Consider the following 22059-nt stretch of genomic DNA (forward strand, 5'->3'; position numbering starts at 1 on the left):
AACCAGTCAGATTTGCACAATAACCTGATAATACCAAGGGCAGTACATCTCTATACTGTATTTAAAATTAAGTCATGTCTTTACAGTCATGCTCAGTATTTAACTTTCTCTGCATGACTTTTCTGTTTCCATGCTCCTCTTCTGACTTGAAATTACAGACATTTATTTGCATTCAGGGCTCCTCAATATACTTATTTTGGGTCTTTTTCCATCTGTCAGAAGGATAATTTCATTTTCTTAAGTCTGATGCCATCCTGAAGAGCAAACATTATAAATAGATTCCAAGCAGTGTGCATTCAAATAAATTACATGTTTAAATGTGTCAGTTAAATTATAATGCTCAATTAGACAGCTAATTATGCTGAAAATGCAGTTGTGTGCATAAATTGATGGCCACTCCCCCAGCCTGCCTGGCTGCTTCCATTCATATATTGTCCCTTTGTAAGGTTTATCTTCCAAATATCACCGAGTTGAAGGTTTATCTCAGTGCAATCATACACTGCTTTACTGTTACTTCATTTTAAAAAAATAACTTCAAATACAAATCAACATTTGCACTGAGTTTTACTACCTGCCATCAGAATTTTAGTGGTAGTAGGATTTGTGGACCAGGTTCCCTGGCTTCTCAAGGTCACATTCCCAAAGTGCTTTTCCTCTGCTTATGACGTCTCACTTGCCAGGATGCTTTTTAATCACTCCCACTGCATCATTTTACATGGAAAAACTAAATTTGTCCTAAATTCATATGCACATGTGAATTTTAAATATGACCTTTTGAGCTGATAAAGAAGCAGAGCATGAAACTATAGATGACACACTTACATTTATAAAGCACGGTCTTAAAATTGCCACTGAATTTATTAATACTGTCTAAGACCTGGAAATCAAGTAGCAAGAAGAGTCTGTCAGCATGAATTAATCAGTCTGATTTAAGACAATACCTTGGCATGACAAAATACAACCTCTTAATTCACGACATCTTGTCTCAAAACCACCTCACAAACTAGATCTTTTCAGTTATATTTTCCATGTTTTACCCTCCATTCAATTTCTATAGGTTTACTATGCTTACTCCCAACTAATCTAACTGAAGCATTTATACACAGCAAAACCCAAGGTCTCATACTTGATGAGATCTGTGAAGAGCTAAATTATTTTTTTCGTGTTTCCAGACAGCTACCTATCTCATCTCTTACAATATGAAAGGAATCATACAAAATGAAAATTCATCAGTATCACTATTTTAAAAATTTAGGCAAAATAAAGACAGTATGATTCCACCAAAGAGATAAAAATAAATTTCACTTGAGCTCAGCATAAAGTATAATTTCAAGCAGGCAGCTGTTCTCTTCAGTTCTTATGCTTAGATGACACTGAAAAAATAATGGTGGAATAAAAAACCCAAAGCTGACCATTTTCTTCCTTTTCTAGGTTTTTGTTCTTTCCTCTGACTTATAAAAGGTAATAGTTTCATTTTAAGGTCTAAACCCCTTGTCATATAGTTTGTCCATACTGTTAGACCATATCAACCATAATTATTTATGAAAGTGTTCTCAGTCAGCCCATAGTTAAAGAAAAAATAACTGAAATAAGCCCATGTCTGTGGCTCTGGGCATATATGGTAGTAAAATCCAGCTCATCAAGACATCTAAAATTAATTTGGATAAATACTGCAAAATGCCAATGTATGAACCTACTCCAACTTTGACAATTTAAGAGACATAAAGTTCTATTGTACTACATTTTTTTCTTTTATTTGTTATCTCTGTGGTTAGTCAAGAGGGAAAGCTTTCATCGTTATGGTCTGCTTTGTCCTTTCAGGACTTGTAGTAACTCCCCTGAAGTGCCTTAGCAGCTGAAATCAGGGAATTCCAGGGTATGTTTTTTATGGCACATGCTACAAATTATTAAATTCCACTTCGAAAATAAAAATTCTGTTCAAGTCTCTTTTCAAAAATGGCATTAAAATCCACGCATCCATTTCCGACATGTCATTTTGAACCAGTAGTCATAGTACTTGAAATATGCAGAAGCAGGGTTAGTATTTATCATTTGGTCCTAGGTCTCTGAGCAGAGCCTGTCTGCCAGCCTAGAGAGTCAGAGAGTGACACTGAGAAGGTCTAGAAACTGCTTAAGATTTTTAAAGGTTCTTATGACTGTCACTAAGCTCGCTGCTTCACAACAGACTGAAAAATGCGAGAGGTTTTCCAGCCAAAGTCACGTGTGTGTTAAAGAGGATTAGCATGAACAGCCAACTAACAAATGCAAGGTTTGTTCTTTCTATTTTTTTAATCTTCCCTTCCTTCTATCCTGTAATAAAATATTTTTTTCCCCCCTCCTATTCTATATATTTTCCCCCTTTTGGAACAGCACATAAAGGAAGCTGCAAGTCATTTAACAGACGCATCTAGCACAACAGACTCTGAGGATGCAGACTGCGAAGTGAATCTCACTCGATGCAGAGAGTATTAAATCACATAACCACTGGAACAACTCAGGGTCTCAACTGCTCATTTACACAATTCAACTGTGGCATGCTTATCTCTCCATTCTCTCCTATCCCCAGTCTTAAAAACACCTTTGGGTTAGCATCCAAAGCCACTGCAGACAGAAATAAAATACAAATGGATTTGGATAAATCACACTAAAAGGCAGCCTCCAAAGTGACACCTTCATCACGGCAGAACGCAGCACCACTGCTTTTGGACACTGTGCAGCTTCATTCCATCAGCTGGCCAGCTTTCACCTTCATCTGCATTTCCAAAACATTAATGGCATCACAGTTTGGCCCAGTTCTAGAAGTATTATTCACACACAGTAGGTTGTCTGAGTATGGCAAGAAAATCAGAGAAACAAACATTGTAACTAGCAGATCTCACCATTTTTCCAGGTTTGAGTAGTTTAATCAATTAGTCCCATACTTCTTCATGTTGAGGCCTGTGCATGATAACCTGATGTTCTCTTGGTGCACTCTCAACTAAAAGTTAAAAGAAAGAAAAAATAGCAAGGTTTATTTTCTGGTGGAAAAAGTGAGACCAGAGGTCTGAGGTTAATGCTGAGTTGGTATTATTCACCTTTCTCTTCTAGGAACATCTCTTTTCATAACAAAGAAGTAATTTCTGGTTCCCTCATTAACTGCTCTGCACCAGCTCAATGCCACCATCACAGTTCTTCACAGCCTGGCAAATTGGATCTGCAACAAACACCATCCACCTGCAGGACACAGAGAGCTGGCTCCAGCTGCAGTCCCAAGAGTTTTTACACAAAAATTGCATCTGAATTATCACTATTTTAATTGCCAGAACACACCTCCACCATGAATTTGCATAAGACCTTTTGAGACATACTTCAACTCTGGAGAAAAAAAAAAGAAAAAAAAGATGTTTTCTTTATTTTAGCTTAAAATTTCTTTTATTTTAGACCATCCGCTCATATTAAAACTCCACACTCTGTTGCTCTTTAAATTGCTTCCTTTCAGTTTAGAGGGAAGTTTTCTTAGATGTATTTTTCAACCACTTGAAGGAAATATATGAAAAAAGAAAGAGGAAAAAAAACCCCACATCTTGATCTTCACTAATTTCTATCATAGGAAGCTTTCCCCCCATTAACGTTGTTCAATATCATTCACAAAGCAATTTGACATCTGTACACACTTAAACTATGAACATTTCAACACTTCCCCTTCAAATTCCTCAGGAAGTAGCGGTCAGGTAAAGATGAGGAAGATAAATTTCTGAATGGGGCTTCTGAGAGACCGATTATAGCACATTTTATCTATTACATTAAGTTTTCTCAGGTGAAAAAAAAAAAAAAAAGCCAAAGTTAAAGGAGACCCCTGGGCCTCTTACACTGTTCATTTAGGTCAGAAACCCTTGTAGTGCTTAAATATTTCAAACTAATTCCTCCAGAAAAGCCTTAAATAAGTAGTGTTTTGCTTTTTTTTGGTAAAACTCTCTCAAAGTATAAAGTTTGGCTGAGCCAATCTGAGCTGTAGATAGGAGGAAGTGGTACATTAGTACAGTGAGAGACTGATCTCGCTACACTTGTAAATCAACAGATTAATGCTTTGATGCAATATCTTCCTCTTCTTTCTGCAAGTGAACTTTATATGGGCCTACTCTGCTCTCAGATACGGCTCAAAAAATGGGGTAATTTGGATGTCATAACAAAATAAGCAGGATTTTTCTCCATTTCCTATAATTAATATATTCTTCATTCAATTACCTTACACCAGAGAGCTTATCTATGTTTCAGACCTTGATGAGCACATAATATCCTTCAAAAGATATTTTTTTGCTGTGTTTAAAGCCTTAACTATTTGAATGCTATTCAGTTCTCACAGAGATCTTAAACTCCTTATTCAGGTAGAGTTTTCTACATAAAAGAAGAACCAATTCAGCAGATTATCAGCCATGAACTTTTGCAATATATATCCCATAGTAAATTAAACAACAAAAAGAAATCAGACAGATTTTATGGACCAAAGTAAATCTGGCAATTCCTCATTTTGAAGCTAATGATGTTTATACATTGAAATACCTAGATCTACTATTACTCCCAGTATGTAGGCTACATGGGAAAAAGAGATGGAAACCAAATAAAAAGGAAGAAAAATTCAGCTTCATGTTCTCTTGGAAGGAGAAAGGGATGAAGGTCCATAAGCAGCTTCTTGCATCCAGTTGCTCAAAAGAAATATGTGCTGGCTGCATGACAACCTCTGTCATGAACCATCAAGAAAATGCTGAACCTGAAAATATAAACCACCTCCACTGCAAAATGACTCTACCAGCTGGCAGCAGTAATCAGGAACACCATAAATTTATTTATCATACTGCACAAGCTGCCTGGAAGAAAAGGTAAGTAATCACTACATTTACTTTCTGCACAGCAGTGCAGAAAGAAATGCATGTCTGAGTCTATGTGATTTAACTATGATTACTCCAAAATCTCATCCTGTGAAATAATCACTGACTAATCTCAGCATGTAGCTGCAGAGACACTGATGGCACTGATCACTGTTTTTACATGACTATCAAGCAATTTATTTTGTTTTAAACAGAAACAGTCCATCCTCCTTTGTCTGTTGGGTTCAGCATACTCATTATTAATAAGTAATTTGCTTATATTGATCGCTTTTCTCATAACTTTCATCATAATCTTGTGCTTGTGGAATCACTGTTTGCTATGAAAATCATTACATATTAGTGAATTATAAACAGTAAAAAAGGCTTCTTTCAGACTGTGTCAGGTTTTCTAATGCAAAATTTTTGTAATTTTCTCAAAAACTCCCTCATGTAAGTAACAAAAAAAGGGATTTTTTTCACTCTGCTTTTAAAATGAGGAAAACAATTATTAGCCTTCAAATGACTGTGGATCATAGGAGGATCCTGCAACTTCTGTTTTCAGCACCTGCGACATCCCCTTTCTTGTATTTGCAGCTAACATTACAAGTCTCACTCCTATGCTTAGCTTAAATCCCCTAGCTAGTCCCATATATTTCAGCAGTATTAAGAATCATAAAATCATTTATCTTGGAAAAGACCTCTAAGATCACCAGTCCAACTGTTAGCCCAGCACTGCCATGTTCATCTCTAAACCATGTCACCAAGCGCCACACCTAGATGCTTTTCGAACACTTCCAGGGATGGTGACCTAACCACACCCCTGTGCAGCCTGTTCCAATGCTTGACAACACTTTCCACGAAGAAATTTTTCCTAATATCCAATATAAACCTCCCCTGGTGCAACTTGAGTCATTTACCTCTTGTCCTATCTCCTGTTACCTGGGAGAAGAGACCAACTCCCATCAGGCTACAGCCTCCTTTCAGTTAGTTCTAGAGAGCAATAAGGTCTCCTCTCTCAGCCTCCTTTTCTCCAGACTAAGCAATCCCAGCTCCCTCAGATGCTCCTCAGCAGACTCATGCCCTTCACCATCTTCGTTGCCCTTCTCTGGACACGCTCCAGCACCTCAATGTCTTTCTTGTAGTGAGGGACCCAAAACTGAACACAGAATTCGAGGCTGCAAGCCCTTTAAAGCACAGATTAGGTCTTTAATTTACTAATATAAATCAACCAAACACAATAGAGATTCCTCAGAGCGCTCTGTACATGGGCACACCCAGGCACCTTCTCATCCCGGATACACGTGCTTCTGTGGCTGCTCCAGTGCCAGTGTCCATCCACAGCTGTTTGCCAATGTGGAAAGCACCTTTCCCACTGATGATGGAAGCACATCAACAAGACTTGGTCAGTTCTCACAACCCAGCTGGACCCAAAGCCACATGGTACAACACGCTTTCTTGTCCAGCTCTATTGAGGGACCTGAACCAAAGACTTCCTCAATAACATGGGAAGCTGAGTGAGACCACCACATCTTCACTGAAATTGGTGCAACCAGCTATGTAAAGAGTGATGATTACTAATGTACAAAAGCAGTCTTTAGACCACTGTAATTTGTGTACTTCTGAGAGGTATTCCAGTTCTTTTGAGAGGACACTGTCTATACAAAAAGGTTTTTTTGTTACAACCACACCCATTGGCAGTGGAGGGCAGAATATATCACTTTGTCAGCCCAAATATAGATAGCAAACTCTCTGGTGTAGAAAGAGATTCACTAACAGGCGAGTACTTTTGCAGGCTTAGGTTATGTCACTTGTCATTTTTTGTATTATGCAGATACTCTGCACCTCTGCTAGATGGCATCACCACCTCCACCATGTTCAAACCATGACACATGCCAGCATATGTTACCTAAGCCATTCCAGTGCTGGCAAGGTCAGCACGAACGCACAGCAATTCCAGTATATGTTTTTTTTTTTTTTTTTCATTTGCATCTTTTTTACAAGAAATAGAAACCCTGCCTGGAGAAAGTGGATTCATTACAATATTTCTCCTTTTCTTCTTTCAGGTATGGGTCACCAGAGGCAGACAGAGGTTAGACTGGGCTCATAAAAAGAGGCAGAACTTGTAGAGCGTGCTGCAAGAACTGTCTCATTTTCAACCTTTGCCCTCTTCTAATTTAATATGAAAACTACGTGTGATTAATTTTTTAAAACTTGGAAAAGATGATGCCTAAGGCATCTCTAATCAACTTGATGGTGAGGTACATACAATTCTGCTGCAGTCCTGCACGGCAAATAAGTTACACAGAATTTTAATATAGCAATTACCACCTGCCACTTCAAGATAACAATTAGCTAGCAACCCATTTAAGACTCGTGTATGTGCATCAATGAGAGGGATAAATTGCAAGCTCCAGAAGAAGAGGCAGCAGAATGAGGTTTTTGCCAGATGAACTACCCCTTAACACTTCAAGGAGGGTAAAAGTAAAGTATAACCACTGCATAGCTTCAGCATCAGATAATGGAAAAACAAGAAACAGAACCACCAATCCACATAAGAACTCCTAACTTTAAAATGAATCCAGCAGTCTGGCAAACAGACTGGCATGGGCATATCTCTGGGTGGAGAGAATATTGATAACTGAAGAAACAGACACTGGAAGAAGTGGAGAGTTTGAAGGGCACACCTAATCCAGGGAAAAGAGGAACTTGGAAAAATGTCATCATTTTCCCCTCTTGTGCTTGTCTTTCTGACCTATCCCTGAGCTCCTCTGCTTTTCAGACACATCTGTATAATCCTTCTGGGCCACATAAAGCTCTCACAACAAAAGGTGGAGCAGTTCCTCTGCTTATCTATCGTTACACAGCCCAGCTTTAAACCAAGTACATCCATATGGACAGTCAGAAGTCATTGGTTATTTTTAAGCTCCACCTCCTCTAGGAAAAGCTTTGGTTTGTTAACTATCAGTGGAAGTAATTGTGTGTACTCTAGAGTATGTCAAGACACTGTTATGCTAGATCAAGTCTATGGCAAGCTCCTCTAGCAACACAAAAGTATCACTGTGTATTACTATGACACTGTGATGGACAAAATTTGGCAGATCTTGTTTAAGGAATAAAAATGCAAGAAGCTACTCTTGGTGGCAGAAAACCCCAAAACATCATTACCCATATAAGCACTGCTAGTTTCACAACAGCCATAGATGTATTCAGAAAAACAAGAGGTGACAGTGAGAAAACTTGTAATGTATCAGAAAACTGCAGGGTTTTCACCTGTGGGTAGATGCTGAGACAATTAATTTGTTGCAATGAATCCTCTATATTTTCTTTTTAGAGTATGAACCCAGCATGTGCACAAAATTCTATCCAAACTCTCTATCCTTGGTATTTAATACAGGATATATACATATACATAAAAACACAACTGTACACTACTTGAAATTAGTAGGATGACAACCATTTTAGCTGTAGACAGCACGAAAATTCCTAAGTGAGAATTCTCACTAGAAATTTCTGAGCATGAGATTTGTCCTCCTCCACTAGAAAACTGCAAGAAATTCCTAAAACAGGAGCAGAAGCTGGAATATAGACTCAGAGTTTCCAAAAGACTTTTACAGATTTTGTCCATTCAATGCAATAAAGTAAGTTCGGTAATTAAGAAAAATAAAAGGAAAGTTCTGCCACAGATTAAAAATTGAAAAAGAGTAGTTTTTAAGGCAGAAGATCACTGAGTTACAATAAACTCAATACAGTTGTAATAGCACTGATGCTCTTTGCTGTCTTTACTGCTGAATTGAGAAATGGAGTAAAATGGGGAAATTGCTGACAGCACAGAAGTAGTACAAATTATAAGAAAAAACAAATTCCAAAGTCACAGCAGTACTAAAGTAGGAGACATTACAGTGCCAGATAAAACCTATCTAAGTGAAAGCCATCTATGAACACAGCTCTCTTATGAATTACCATGTTTTCAACACCTCAGGACAAAATACATGAGAAAAATTGCGCTGTTACTGCGGATGAGCAGTAGTGGAACTTCTACTCAATGCATAAAAGAGGTCAGAGGAAGAATATTCAATAACACACTTTAAAATGTCATTACTGAACATCTCCAAAAATACACTTTCTATTACCATTTGCAGCTTTATGAAGATGTGGCGTTCCATGTCTACTGCACACCTACTTTTGATCTTGAATACACAATCACACACTAACAGAAACTGAGACAACTTTGCACCATATTCCTCAGGATTTTAAAGAATGACTTTGCAGAACAGATCTTCTGCTAAAAGCTTGGTTCATCCTGTGTTTAAAGTCTGCTTTCAAAAATACACATAAAACAGACCAGCAGTTAACATTTCTCTTTTAAAGTCTACTGGTCACTGCATAGCTTCTGTACTGCTCCTCTGCTGAAAGCTCTATAAATGAATAAGTATGAGAGACAGACATTTTGTAAGGTGGGAGAATAACGTGATACATTCCTCACTTTCCCCTAACTGCCTCATACTCGGGTCCTCTTTCTGGAAATTGCTTATCACTGCATGTCATGAATGCCAGGTCAAAAAGATTTGAGGTCCATGAGCAAGCATTTCTACCTCTTCCAGCTTTGCTTCTAGCAGTGCTTTGTCCATCACACACTCAAACATACTTAAAATCAAAATGATGATGTTACGGAGTTATTCATCATCTTTATGGATAACAATACTGTACATGCAGTTTTTAGTTTTACTTCCATGTCATGTTAGGATTAATATTTTCAATTTCAAAAAAATGTCTTTGATAGTTTAAAGAATAGTAGGAGAAAAATCTAAAGAGCATTTAATTGTCACTGTCACATTCCCAGCTCTTGATCCTTTGGTACTTAAAATTGTCTCCCTCAACCCAAAAGTACACCAAAATAAGAGTAAATATTACCAGAACTGAATGTAAAGAAAGAGGATCAGCTTAGGCTGCAACTGAGGTCAAAACATTCAGCAACTTCTAAAAGTGTAATAAATACAGTGAGAAAAGATACAGAAAAATCCACCGTACAAGGGAATAGCTACGTATGAGCAACCAGAGTAAAGGCTAAGCTGTGCAGTCACCTTGCTGCTCTGGCAGGGGATGCCAAGGCTAGGTTTTTGGCTGAACAGGAAACTGCTAAGGCATGACCATTGCAACGAGGGCATGGCAATAAGCACTTCTAATCCTGTATCCTGTGGATAGCTTTTGACAATGAAGTGTCTAACACATTCAGCCTGTTTTTTTTTTTTTTTTAACCATGTCAGGCAGTAATTTTTTTGTGTTAAGAGTAATATCAGGCAATACTGGTACCACTATTTCAAGTTGTAGGACTGTAAAGCCATTTACATTGTGTTTCAATGCAGTATCGAGATTACTGTGAGACAGTTCACAGCAGCAGCAGTTTCACAAAAGCCAAGTAATTATACAGTTAGCTTTCCTTCAAAATGCATTCCATAGCTGCTACAACCTGTGAAGAACTTTCTGCAATGTGTGGAGTATCTCTGAAAGTCACACGCTAGCCAAAATATGTCTGGTTTCCCTTTAATCCCATTGATAAGTTTCCAAAATTATGTTATAGTTCAATTACATTATTCTTCTGGAGAAGAATAATAAGAATATAACAGGAGATGAGGGTGGTTCATTAAGTCATTGCTCAAGCCTGCAGTTGCACTTCAGTTATAACATGCTTTTTCATCACTGATGCAAGGGAGAGATGGTGTCACTTTTCAAATCCAATGGAGAAAGACGGAAAATTTCCACCCTGTACAGCTAGTTGCTTTGGGAGCCACAGCCAGCATAGCTCTGCAAAGACCTGATTCACCACAAATCCAGCCCTGGGCATGCTCTGGGCATCACAGCTCTGGCTCCAGCTGCCTGCCCTCAACCTGTCTGCTGTCCTGCCTCCCTCGTCCAGGCAAGGCACCACTTTGGAAGAGACATGTACAGCCCTGTCTGCTATGGAAACATCTAGATCGCAGTCCTGGGGCAGCTGCTGGTACATCATGTCCTTTTCAAATCTCTGGAGGAACAGACTGGACATCCAGCTCTGTTTGCTCTGTATCAATTCAGTGCATTCATCCGTAAGCAAAAATGTAAGAGAAGTAGTGTTGGGTTGCATGTCTCCACACACACACATCTCCTGACAGGTTCTGCTTCTCTTCCTGACCTCCTCTGCCCCTCTAGCTACTTCCCAAGGCATCCCAGCTGTCATTTTCCTGCAGAAGCTGGGTGCTTTCCTGAAGTCACATAATCACAGAATGGGTAAGGCTGGAAGTGACCATAGTGGGATATCTGGTCCAACCTCCCTCCTGAAGCAGGGTCAGCCCAGAGTACATGGCACAGTATTGTATCCAGACTGTCCTTGAGTATCTCCAGCGAGGGAGACTCCACAACCTGTCTGGGCAATCTGTTCCAGTGCGTGATCACCCTCACAGTAAAGAAGTTCTTCTTCATGTTCAGATGAAACTTCCAGTGTACCAGTTTTTGCCCTTTGCCTCTCGTCCTTTTGCTTGGCACCCCTGAGATTAGCCTGGCTCCATCTTCTTGGCACCCTCCCTTCAGATACTTATAGACATTGATGAGGTTCCCTCTCAGTCATCTCTTTTCAAGGCTGAACAGGCCCAACTCTCTCAACCTTTCCTTATAAGAGAAATGCTCCAGTCTCTTAATTATCTTTGTTGTCTTCTGCTGGACCTGCTCCAGGAACTCCACGTCTCCCTTGTACTGAGGAGCCCAGAACTGGACACAACACTCCAGATGCACCTCACCAGGGCTGATTAGAGGGGCAGGATCACCACCCTCGACCTGCTGGCAATGCTCTTCCTAATGCACCCCAGGATACCATTGGCTTTCTTGGCCACAAGGGCACACTGCTGGCTCACAGACAGCTTGTTGTCCACCAGGACCCCCAAGTCTTTCTCCACAGATCTGCTTTCCAGCACGTCCACCCCTAGCCTGTCCTGGTGCATGAGTTTATTCTTCCCCGGGTGCAGGATCCTGCATTTGCCTTTGTTGAATTTCAGACAATTCTCTGCCCATCTCTCCAACCCGCTGAGGTCCTTCTGAAGGGCAGCACAGCTCTCTGGGGTACCAGGCACTCCTCTCAGCTTTGTGTCATCAGCAAACTTGCTGAGAAGGAATCTACCCCCTCATCCAAGTAATTGATGAAAAAGTTAATACAGAGTCCAAGATCTGTTCTCTGCTGCTTTCCTTCCTCCCTCTTTTCAAGATCTTGAATGCCACTGTTTTGTGGACCCCACAGCTATGGTCCAGAGAAGTTTTGGATGCCCCATCCCTGGAACTGTTCAAGACCAGCTTGGATGGGGCTTTAAGCAATCTGGTCTAGTGGAAGGTGTCCCTGCCTGTGGCAGGAGGGGTGGAACTAGGTGATTTTTAAAGTCCCTGCCAATCCAAACCATTCTATGATTGATTACCATGTTCCCAAAGCCACGTCTTCCATGTTAATGGTGAGCAGATCCATCTGTGCATCACCCTGGCTGATCATTCCAGTGCTTAGAGCAAGAAGTTATTCTTGATGCCCTCTAGAAATCTCCTTGACTATTCGTGTTCTGCCATCCTGAAAGCAGATCTCAGGATAAAAGTGTGGTTTAATAGCGTAGAAGGCAGTGTTAGGTTAATGGTTGAATTCTATGATCTTAAAGGTCTTTTTGCAACTTAAATGATTCTACGATTCTTTCAAATAAACAATAAATTCAAAGTCCAGTTAGGATCACTAAAGATCAGGTAGCAACTTCATAAAATTAACTGTGTCAGTGACAGCGTCATAATTATGTTTCTGCTAAGATAATTGTGGCTCAATGACCAGCAGTTCCTGCAGGCCCCCTGCTCCCCCACCTTCCTCCCTACCTTCTCCATTTCTTCTGTGAAGCTTGCCAATGCAAGTTTCTTAACACACTCTTAAGAGACTATTGCATTTCAGGGGTGGGCAAAGTTGACTTTGTACAGCTCAGTCCTTCCCTGTGCTGTGGAGACTCATTAAGTTAAAGCAAGCACATCAGTATGAGTTTTTTCTCTCAGAAGGCACTTTATTATCTTCAGACTGTCCTGTAGACAACTGTTCTCTTTCTCAAATCAAAGCTTTCAGTAAACTAAGACAATTTCCCAATAGGATAACTTGCATAAATTTTTACTGTGTGTTTTTTTCTAATATTCTAATAGAATATGTAATGTAATATTAGATAAATAAAATATTCTAATTTTACAAATAGCCTTTCTTGGGCTCCAGACAGAAGAGCTCATGAGCTCCTAGCACATCCCAGTTCCAGGAGGTAGCATAAATTACTCATGTCTACATACCTCCTCCTCCCTACCAACAAAATATCACCACAGACACACTAAAGAAAGGTGCATAAAGTGAAAAAGTAGCACCTGTGATACTCACTGATACTCTGTTGTTCTGCAGTTGCTTTCTTTCAACTGCAGTGCTTTTTTGTATTATATTTGGTTTGGTTTGAACAAGAGAAAAAAGTCCTTTCCTACATCAAAATTATTCTGAATAAATCCACAGAAACTTGTGAGGACACAGCACCACCTAATCTGGAATCAGACTTAGGCATGAAGTCAGGATTTACAAATCTGGTTGTAAAATTTATGGCAGCACTTAAAAATGGCACAGTTTAATTAAAATATGAGATGCTAGGGTGGATTTCCCTCCCGTTATTACAGTTTCGTGGCCAGACCGCTGTGGTAATTGAGGATTCATCTTCTTTGTATGATCTTCTTCATAATTATTTTTCTTTTTTTATTGTTCAAACTGAGTTTTGTTTCCATCTTTCATTTCATTTTAGAGATTTTGATCTTACTAGCAGCCTGGAGAGCCTAGTTTAATTCTTCTACATGTTAGGACCAAAGAAGAGAAATAATTAAAAAGAAAAACTGGGAAGTACAAAGAAGATTCGAAATGGGGGGGCTGAGAGCACAACAACAATAATTACCAATAAACTTACACCTCATCAGCAAGCAGAGTTATTGAGGTATTATTCCAAGCAGTATTCACTTACCTGAGTAATTCTGCCTTTCCTGAAATGGTCTGGAAGAGAGTTCTTACCGTATTTTCATCAGGCCCTCACACATCTAAATTTCCTGTGTGATAACTTCAGGTTACATTGTGCCTAACAGGAGTCCTCACATGAAGAGTTTGTTTAAAACCAGGAATTATTTCTGTCACATATTCCCTTTATTCCCCCATTTTCATGGAAAAATTTCACCAAGCTTTACAGTCTTGCAAGACTAAATCCTGATGTCCTGAGAGGGAAAAATATGTTGTATCCAGGGAAACAATACAGTTTGAAACACACAATCCAGTGTGAAACAATTAATTTGAAAACTGGCATAAATGTGTGCATTTTTTTTTCTGAAAATAAAATGGAATTATTTGCTTTGACTACACAAAGGCATAAATGATTGTGTTGGCCATGCACTTAATCTATTACTCACCTGTGGCAGACAGTACTTCTTGGCCAGTAGTTAACTACTGTATAGGTACTAAGGTAACTTATCATCCTTTTTCTGTACCATAGCTTTTGCTATTTTTATCAGTTGTAGAAGCTGTCATATTTTAAGACAGTTTTGATACAACATGGAACCAAAGAGATGCCCATTTAAACAACTTCTCAAAACCTTACTGTAATTTTTTCCTATTTATTCACTTAGGCTCATCTTAAGAAAACCCACGTAACAATTTAAAGAACACATAGCCCCTCTTTGTAAACTGAAAACCAATACAAAATTAATATCTTCTATTTATTACAGAAATTAGAGTTCTGAGTTTGAAGTGGGCTACAGTTAAAGTGTGTTAACTGAGGTATTCCTCCCTTATAATGGTGATAGCCAAAATGTTATCCCCAAATTTGGCCTTGCTGATGTTTTAAAACTTTTTCAAAAGCGTTAGCAGACATAAAGGACTACTCTTTCAGTAAGGGAAGAGGAGATCAGAACCTGTCATACAAAAGATCTTAATAAAGCAGAAGAAGGGCCGGGAGGTCACTGTTAAATTCTCACAGCTTTAAGAGGAATTCCTGGGCCTAGACACTAATGTCTCATCCATATGCAATGCTTTCAGGTATCTTTCTGCCTCAGCTGATGTTCCAGCTGTGCATGGGTATCCCATAGATCCTGTATCACATCTGCCAACCATACAGAGGTTTTATCAGCAAGTATAGGTGTCTACTACAGTTAAGTACCTGAATCACTTCCCTTTTATCTCTTTCACTGCCTGCAAACTGCAAGCTTGTAAAAACATTCCTTGTGGCAGTACTACTCCTGATACTGCATCATCCATCACAGTCCATTGGCACTGGGACACTCAATATTTTGTCTTAGAAAAATGTGAGATTTCCTCTTCTTCCACTTGTATAATGCAGTATTACCAAAAGGGCACGCAGCATTTCAGCAGTGTCCTTGAGGTAAGTGTATTTGTTCCTCAAATTTATGAATCAAAAGGACACATCTCATTGCAAAGTGCTTCAGAACAAGGCATAATTTAAAGAACCGAATTGCAGCTTCCATGGCAGTGTTCCAACTGCATCTCGTCCAACAAAAGGAAATCCAGGCACCTGGACTAGACAGCAGCTGTGGCATGTTCCCCCAGGCATCTGGAAAGGAGATCCATGACTCCAAGGCACACTGCAAAGTTCCTCTGCAAGTTACCTAGATGCCACTGCTTATAACATTCAAAGTGCATTTCCTGCCTAAAATTATCCCTGACTCCTGTGTACAGAAGAAGTGAGAAGAGAAAAAGATTAGAATTTAGAAAACAAACAGAATTATTCTCCCTAACTACTGGGGTTTCAAGAGACTGGCAGAAATTACCAGCAAAGACATTTGCTTTGAATTACAAAGAGCATCAGGGAGACAGACTTGTTAAGATTTCAAAATTGCTTTTGTTTCATTTCCACCAAAGAAATCACAGTGCTCAACACTTCTAATTTTCAATCACAGCGAGGCATCCTTGATCCCATACTCTCTTATTAATTTTTCCTTCTCACCATCCCAAGCAGCTGTATTAGTTCACCATTTTTTAACATGTTTTCATCCTGCACGATCTAGATACCAAGGGCCAAACTGAGAACTTCTATTACAGGTATCAAATTGGACAAAGGGCTTCAAACTGCTTCTATTAACAGGGAACAGTTGATCATTTATTAGTGATGTGCTTTCAGCTTGAGACACTGCTGCTGTTTTGCACCTAAGAGGCAATTCAGCCTCCTAGACATTTTTATGCCTCTTTTATTTCAGCCTCTTAGACATCTTTAACCTTGCCTAGAGCCAAAAGGTCAATACATTGGAGCTGCATTATAACACAAATAACACACAGAGGTAAATCTTATTCCACAGATGCATCCTAAAACAGAGTATCCCACTGCCTTTTTCTGTAGTTGGAGCTATTTATGACCAATACACATACATGCTTTCAAAGAGAGTGAAGGGAAAGAGGGACCAAATATGCTTTTTAAAGAATAGGGTATATTCAGAAGTAGCTATCGTAGTAATTAATATTCACTTGTCTCCTAGGTATAGACAGTGACACACAGGAAAATTGGGATATGTCAGGTTTTGTATCCAATTGCCTTTAATTCCATACCTTCATGTTTGCTTCTTACAGGACTGTGGCTGTAAACCTGGTTTTTCTTATGGAGAGCACAAATTGTTTGCAATACGACGAGCCAAGAAAGGCCAGCATTTTCAAGCAAGCCTGGACATCAAGTAAGTGAACGTTCATATTCACATCTTTTGGTTCCTCAGGCTACTACTTCTCCTGGGTTTATGACCATTCTGAATTTCCCCAAAACATATATTTATCTGTCAACATTTCAGCTTAGATGACTAAGCTTTGGCGGGTCACAAAAGGTAGGCTTCGTAATATTCAACTGTAGATTGCATCATAGGCTCTGTTAAACAGACAGCAGAGAAAAAAAGACCTTTTTAGGGCCATGGCCATTTGATCTTTTTCACACATCTACCTTTACAATGAGATCAGTCATGCCCCAGACATTCATCCTTTTTTCTGCTGCCTGCAAATGGAGTCTCTTGGTTTACTCAGGTACACACCAAGCTCTATGTTTGAGCAAATCAATCGCAGCCAAAGAGGCAAAGGGCAAAGTTCCACTGCCCCGTGGAGGGCTGGGTGGAGGTCCCTGAGCCAGTAGTTACCAAGCTGGACAGAGAGACATAGAGCAAAATTAGTCTGGGACCCAAGAGCAGCAGAGTGCTGCACTCAGGACAGTAAATTCTCCTTTCCAGACAGCTCTGCTTGCAAAGCCACCATCACAAGGAATACTCCTCCGGAGGAAAAAAATAACATCTTATTCCTACTTGTTGAACATAAATAACCTCATACTATTCAACTTCAAGTGAGGCCCACTAATGTACTATTTATAGTGACTAATTGCTCTCAGAATGCTTACAGGTGTATATTTGAGTTTCAATTATATTTTAAATACCTAGAAAAAAGATATTATTCATAACACTAAAAACATATTCTACAATAAAAAGTAGATAAATGTCCCTTGGATTGCAGAATTGCACTTTTTAAAACCTGGTGCAAAGCTTGTATTTCGGTATCTCTGGATACTTAAAGGTAAATTACTGTTTCATTTTTTTAACAAGCTTGGTAGCTTGTTAACTTCACAGGTATAGATCATTATACCTCACTTCTAAAACAGAGGTCTGCAATCCTAATTATCAGTTTATGAAAACACAGGTTAATTTACAAGACCTCACATTTAAAGATTTCTGGAAATGAATTTTAAAAAATAATACAAAAACCCCCAAAATCCTACCCAAAAAAAATCCAAGTAACAAATCACCTTCTAACAGTATGCAGTGAAATAAAGTCTTTCAAATAACAAAAGATTACTTAACCCATTGAGAAAGGAACTGCTGTCATGCTTGGATGCAATTTCAAAGGGAAACATTTTATAACTGGTGACTTAAACAGGAAAGGTTTTGCTGATCTTCTCTCTGTGGCATTTATGAGCTTAATTTCTATCTCCTTTAGGTGCTAATGGGGGTAGGAAAAATAGTTATTAAGAAATACTTATTTGAGGATCTTTGTTGGAGATCTTCAACAGATTTTTTTTTTAAGTACCTGAGATTTGAGTTTAAAATTATTAATAACTGGTGAACAAAAAACAGTTCTCTGTATTTGTTTCCTCTACTTAAAGTCTGACCATTTTCGGGGAATATATTTTGGATGTGCCATCATGTGAAATCAGACTGCATTTACTTTAGGAATGTCTCCAAGCTGTAACAAATTCACTGGCAGTTAAAATCCCCTCGGAAGTTAATGGCTGCTGCAGTTATGTTGAGACTTTACTCAGAAAATTAACTTCAGAAACTGTTGAGCTAGAGATCCATGACAGTAGTTTCCAGAACAAGTCTGATCACTCTGCAAACAGCACTACTTCCATAATAACTGTCAGTCCTGTAAATTTAGCATTAGAACTCAAACATACAGGTCATGTATTTTGTTCCCAGCACACCACCAAAAAGAAAAGGACTGCGTGTGCTTCTTGTCTCCTGAGGAAGGACAGAATGACACTTGTCAAGGTCTGACATCGCACATCATATAACGCCTGACCCTTGAGATGTCCACTAGGATTAACTACTCCTACGTGTAATGGTTAAATTTCAAGAAGTAATGAAAAATGAGAGAGAATAATGGGATGAATTGGAGAAGAGAAAAATACATTAAACTTCCTGCCCATAGCCCACCTGCTCAAGTGGGGCTGGCTGACTTCAATTTGCTGAGTTCCTTCTGTTCTCACAGAGACCCCACTCACAGACTTCCAATGGTCTCTTCTGGAAGCTTCGATCCTTCAGCTATTAAATACCATAACAAACTGTAACATCTGCCCTGGAGAAAAAACCCCCACCTGGCAGGAGGAGTAATTTTATTGCTTTATAGACCTCATGCCCTTATAATTATCGGAGCTATAGGAAGCTAATACCTGCCCTACAACACAAGGTACCCAACAGGCCAGTGCTCAGCAAAACACTCTGGGCTAGTAACATTGTAAACAAATAAATGTATAGTGCTATAACAGCTTTGTCTACCTACTTTAGAATTAATCAGATATTAGTCATTTGTTTTGCTTCTGTGAGCATCTCAAGGGGAGGAATTTAAAGAGTACCTTCTATAGAAAAAATTAAGCTCATTTAAAACCCGAGAATTATTTTAGATAAGAAATTTCACTGTATTGCGACTGTTTCACACCTGGGATTCTCTTTCTTACTGAGCAACGCATGATAGAATAGTTTTCCTAAAAAACAGTAAATCAATTACTTTTATCCACATTTCTATGCTCTTCTCCATTTCTTTGAAATATGGATGATCAGCCTAGGATGTAGTTCAATATGTCCAACTTATGGACCATATTTTATACAGGATCCACTCAAACTCAGTAAAACTTAAAAAAAAAAAGCAAGCAAATATTGATGTTTTTTTGTTGCTTCTATCAATTTCCTGAAGTTACTCTTGAAGATTTATGTCTATAAAAGGTGAACAGCTAGAAAATACAGCGGGTGGAAATTGGAATTTTTTTATTATCATAATAGGAAATACGCCACAACAAGTCAAGCATTAAGCACTTTATGGATTTTCCTTTTCCCTGGGTAATTCCCTTGCTCCTGGAATACACAAAGGATTTTGGTTTTATTAAGAAGAGAAGTTGATTTTGTTGTTTGGATCACTGAAAACATATTACCAAATTTGATGATTTTATTCTTATTTATGTATCCCCTATTGTCCATCGGTATGTTCAAGCAAATAGAGTTTAAATAATTTGCCATTTTATCTTAAGAGAGGGGAAAATGTGTTTTTCTAATCAGGACTACATAGATACAAACAGCTGAGTGAAAAATCTCCAAGTTTCCAAAACAGGGTTAGCTTAGTTGAAGGGCAACTCGAGTTTTGACATACTTCTCCTTTTACCAGTGTGTCCATAATACAGCACATATCAAGGTTGCCACCTGAACGACACATTTTTGAGTTGGGCATGATATCTGCATTCAGAGGAAGCTCTCAGTCACTGAGTGACAGCAGATATTGCAGCCACTCATCCTTAAAGAAAACATATTTTCTGTTAATACCCACAAGTGCTCTGCTAACAGGAATTTCCAAAATCTGGATTATAATGGTTTCAACATGCTTTATTGATCTACTTTATTTCTTTATTGGAGTGTGGCTCGAAGCAAGATGATCTCTTTTATATAATGTCCTGACCTTCCCATAAGCTTGGTAAAATCTCAGTTGAAAGTATGGATGTCATGTAAAAATAGACTTTGAAAAGGCTTTTGAAAAATCATTCTCCAGCTAAAGGTCACTGAATACTATTTAAATTATATAAAAGGACTGGGAATTAAGATTATGCACCTTTGGCTGCTTTCCTGCTTTACGGAATGCAAGGACAATTAATAACGCAAAGAGCTTACAGTATTTAACGATGCAAAGTGCTTAGCAGAAATACCCATGCTATTTCCAAAACACCACAACAGAGACTAAACCATCAGAGACTGAGAGTTTTGCTGTTCTGCCTGCACAGGATATAATTGTTCCTTCATGACTTTTGAAAGCACTACGCTCACAACTTCTTTCCTGAATAAGACAAACACAATCCAAATTCCTCCTGCTTAATCATATTGGAATCAGAGAATAGTCTGGGTTAGAAAGGTGGGTTTAAAGGTCACCTAGTCCAACTCCCCTGCAATGAGCTGGGACATCTTCAAATATATAAGGTTACTCAAAGCCCCATCCAACCTGGACTTGAACACTTCCAGAGTTGGGTCATCCACAACTTCTCTGGGCAACCTGTGCCAGTGTTTTACCACCCTCTTCGCAGTATCTAACTGAAACCAGCCCTCTTTCAGTTTACAGCCAAAAATTTGACAGCTCTGGGTCTCACACTTATGTACGTGCTTGTTAGAGAAAGGAGAGAGGCAGGAGCTGCAGAAGTCAATATGTTATTGTAACGCTTCCCTGAGGCACGTGCTCAGAATAACAGATCTGAATGGGGAAAAGGATGGAGCATAGAAATAACAAAGCTTCAGAGGTGATAAAGAAAACATTTAGTTGACAACTTCACTTGCAGCCCTTCAGTTCTTACAGAAGAAGCTGAAAAAATATAAAGCTGAATGTATGAAAACAAAAGTTGGGGAACACTGATAGGAGAAAACGAGTCAGAATTGCTGGGAAGTTCAGGACTTGGGAATAGCATTGCCTTCCCTCTTCCCCACTCTCCTTCCAAGGCAGGTCATTATTGTGGATTGTAATCCCTTGGTACAGTAATTAGACACGCTGGGACTCGCTGTGTAACAAGGGTTATGTGGAAAAGAGGTTTGGAGGAGTCTGCTGGGAGTCTAGTGCAAGCCTGTCCATGGCTGTGGTGCCTTTTCCACCCTAAACACTATGCAAGCCCATGGGAGGCACCAGATGTTTTGGTTATCTTCATCCATTAATCTTAGGCAGAACAAGAAAGAGACACCCTAGTTGGAAGGATAGGAATAAGGAAAGCACTGGAAGGAGTAAGAACACCCCCGACACCACACCTGACTAATGCAGTGTCTAACACTCACTTCAGAGAGAGAAACAGACTGAATATCTGATGACCTATATTCACACCTGTCATACTAAAAAAAAAAAAGCAATCTAAAATAAAATTTGGCCCAAACCCACGCCAACTCCTACATTAAATGGAGACTTTCCTGAGTTACTAACCTGATCAAATATTTCTTACTCTAGAAGCCAAGTGATTGAATAAATTTGGGACAATGAAATAATCTAGCTAGTAGTTTAAATTAACTGACAACAAATAACCCCTTATTCCTTCAGGGAGTTCTACAAAAGAAAGAAGAGAAAGTGAGCAGATCCAAATAGAGAAGTGGAACATGTTATTTCAAAGATTAGCAAATTCTTCTGGGGGATTTGAACAGATTTTTCCTAACTATCGTGCAAGTGTACTTAGTGCATAATTACTCTGAATCTAGCCCTGTACTTCCACTTGGCTCATTCTTGGCAGACTAAAATGAGTGAAGAGATACATCAGGGCTAATATTTTTCTGTGCCAAGGAATATCTGATTTGGCATCCTAGAACTTGAGATCTGGCATCTTAGAACTTAGAACTTTATGGCATCTCATAACTTTAAAATATTGGGATATGAATTAGCTGTAAGAAAAGCATAGGGATTTTGATGGAA

At 38.9% G+C, this 22059-nt stretch overlaps 1 protein-coding gene across 1 annotated transcript in view; it reads right to left on the minus strand.

The window, feature by feature from the left end:
* The window catches only part of SLC7A11 (solute carrier family 7 member 11), a 70713-nt gene extending 67503 nt beyond the window's left edge, over positions 1-3210 (minus strand). Inside the window, exons 1-2 of the mRNA XM_039391270.1 lie at positions 3075-3210; positions 2880-2977 (exon numbers count right to left, since the gene is read on the minus strand). Coding sequence (XP_039247204.1) covers positions 2880-2882 — 3 coding nt within the window. The 5' untranslated portion in view covers positions 2883-2977; positions 3075-3210. The remainder of the gene's footprint in view (positions 1-2879; positions 2978-3074) is intronic.
* Between the last annotated feature and the right edge of the window lie 18849 nt (positions 3211-22059).

The sequence above is a fragment of the Pipra filicauda genome, unplaced genomic scaffold (genome assembly GCF_003945595.2).
Source record: "Pipra filicauda isolate LSUMZ 115617 unplaced genomic scaffold, ASM394559v2 scaffold92_size2517590_pilon, whole genome shotgun sequence".
NCBI classification, from domain to species: Eukaryota; Metazoa; Chordata; class Aves; order Passeriformes; family Pipridae; genus Pipra; species Pipra filicauda.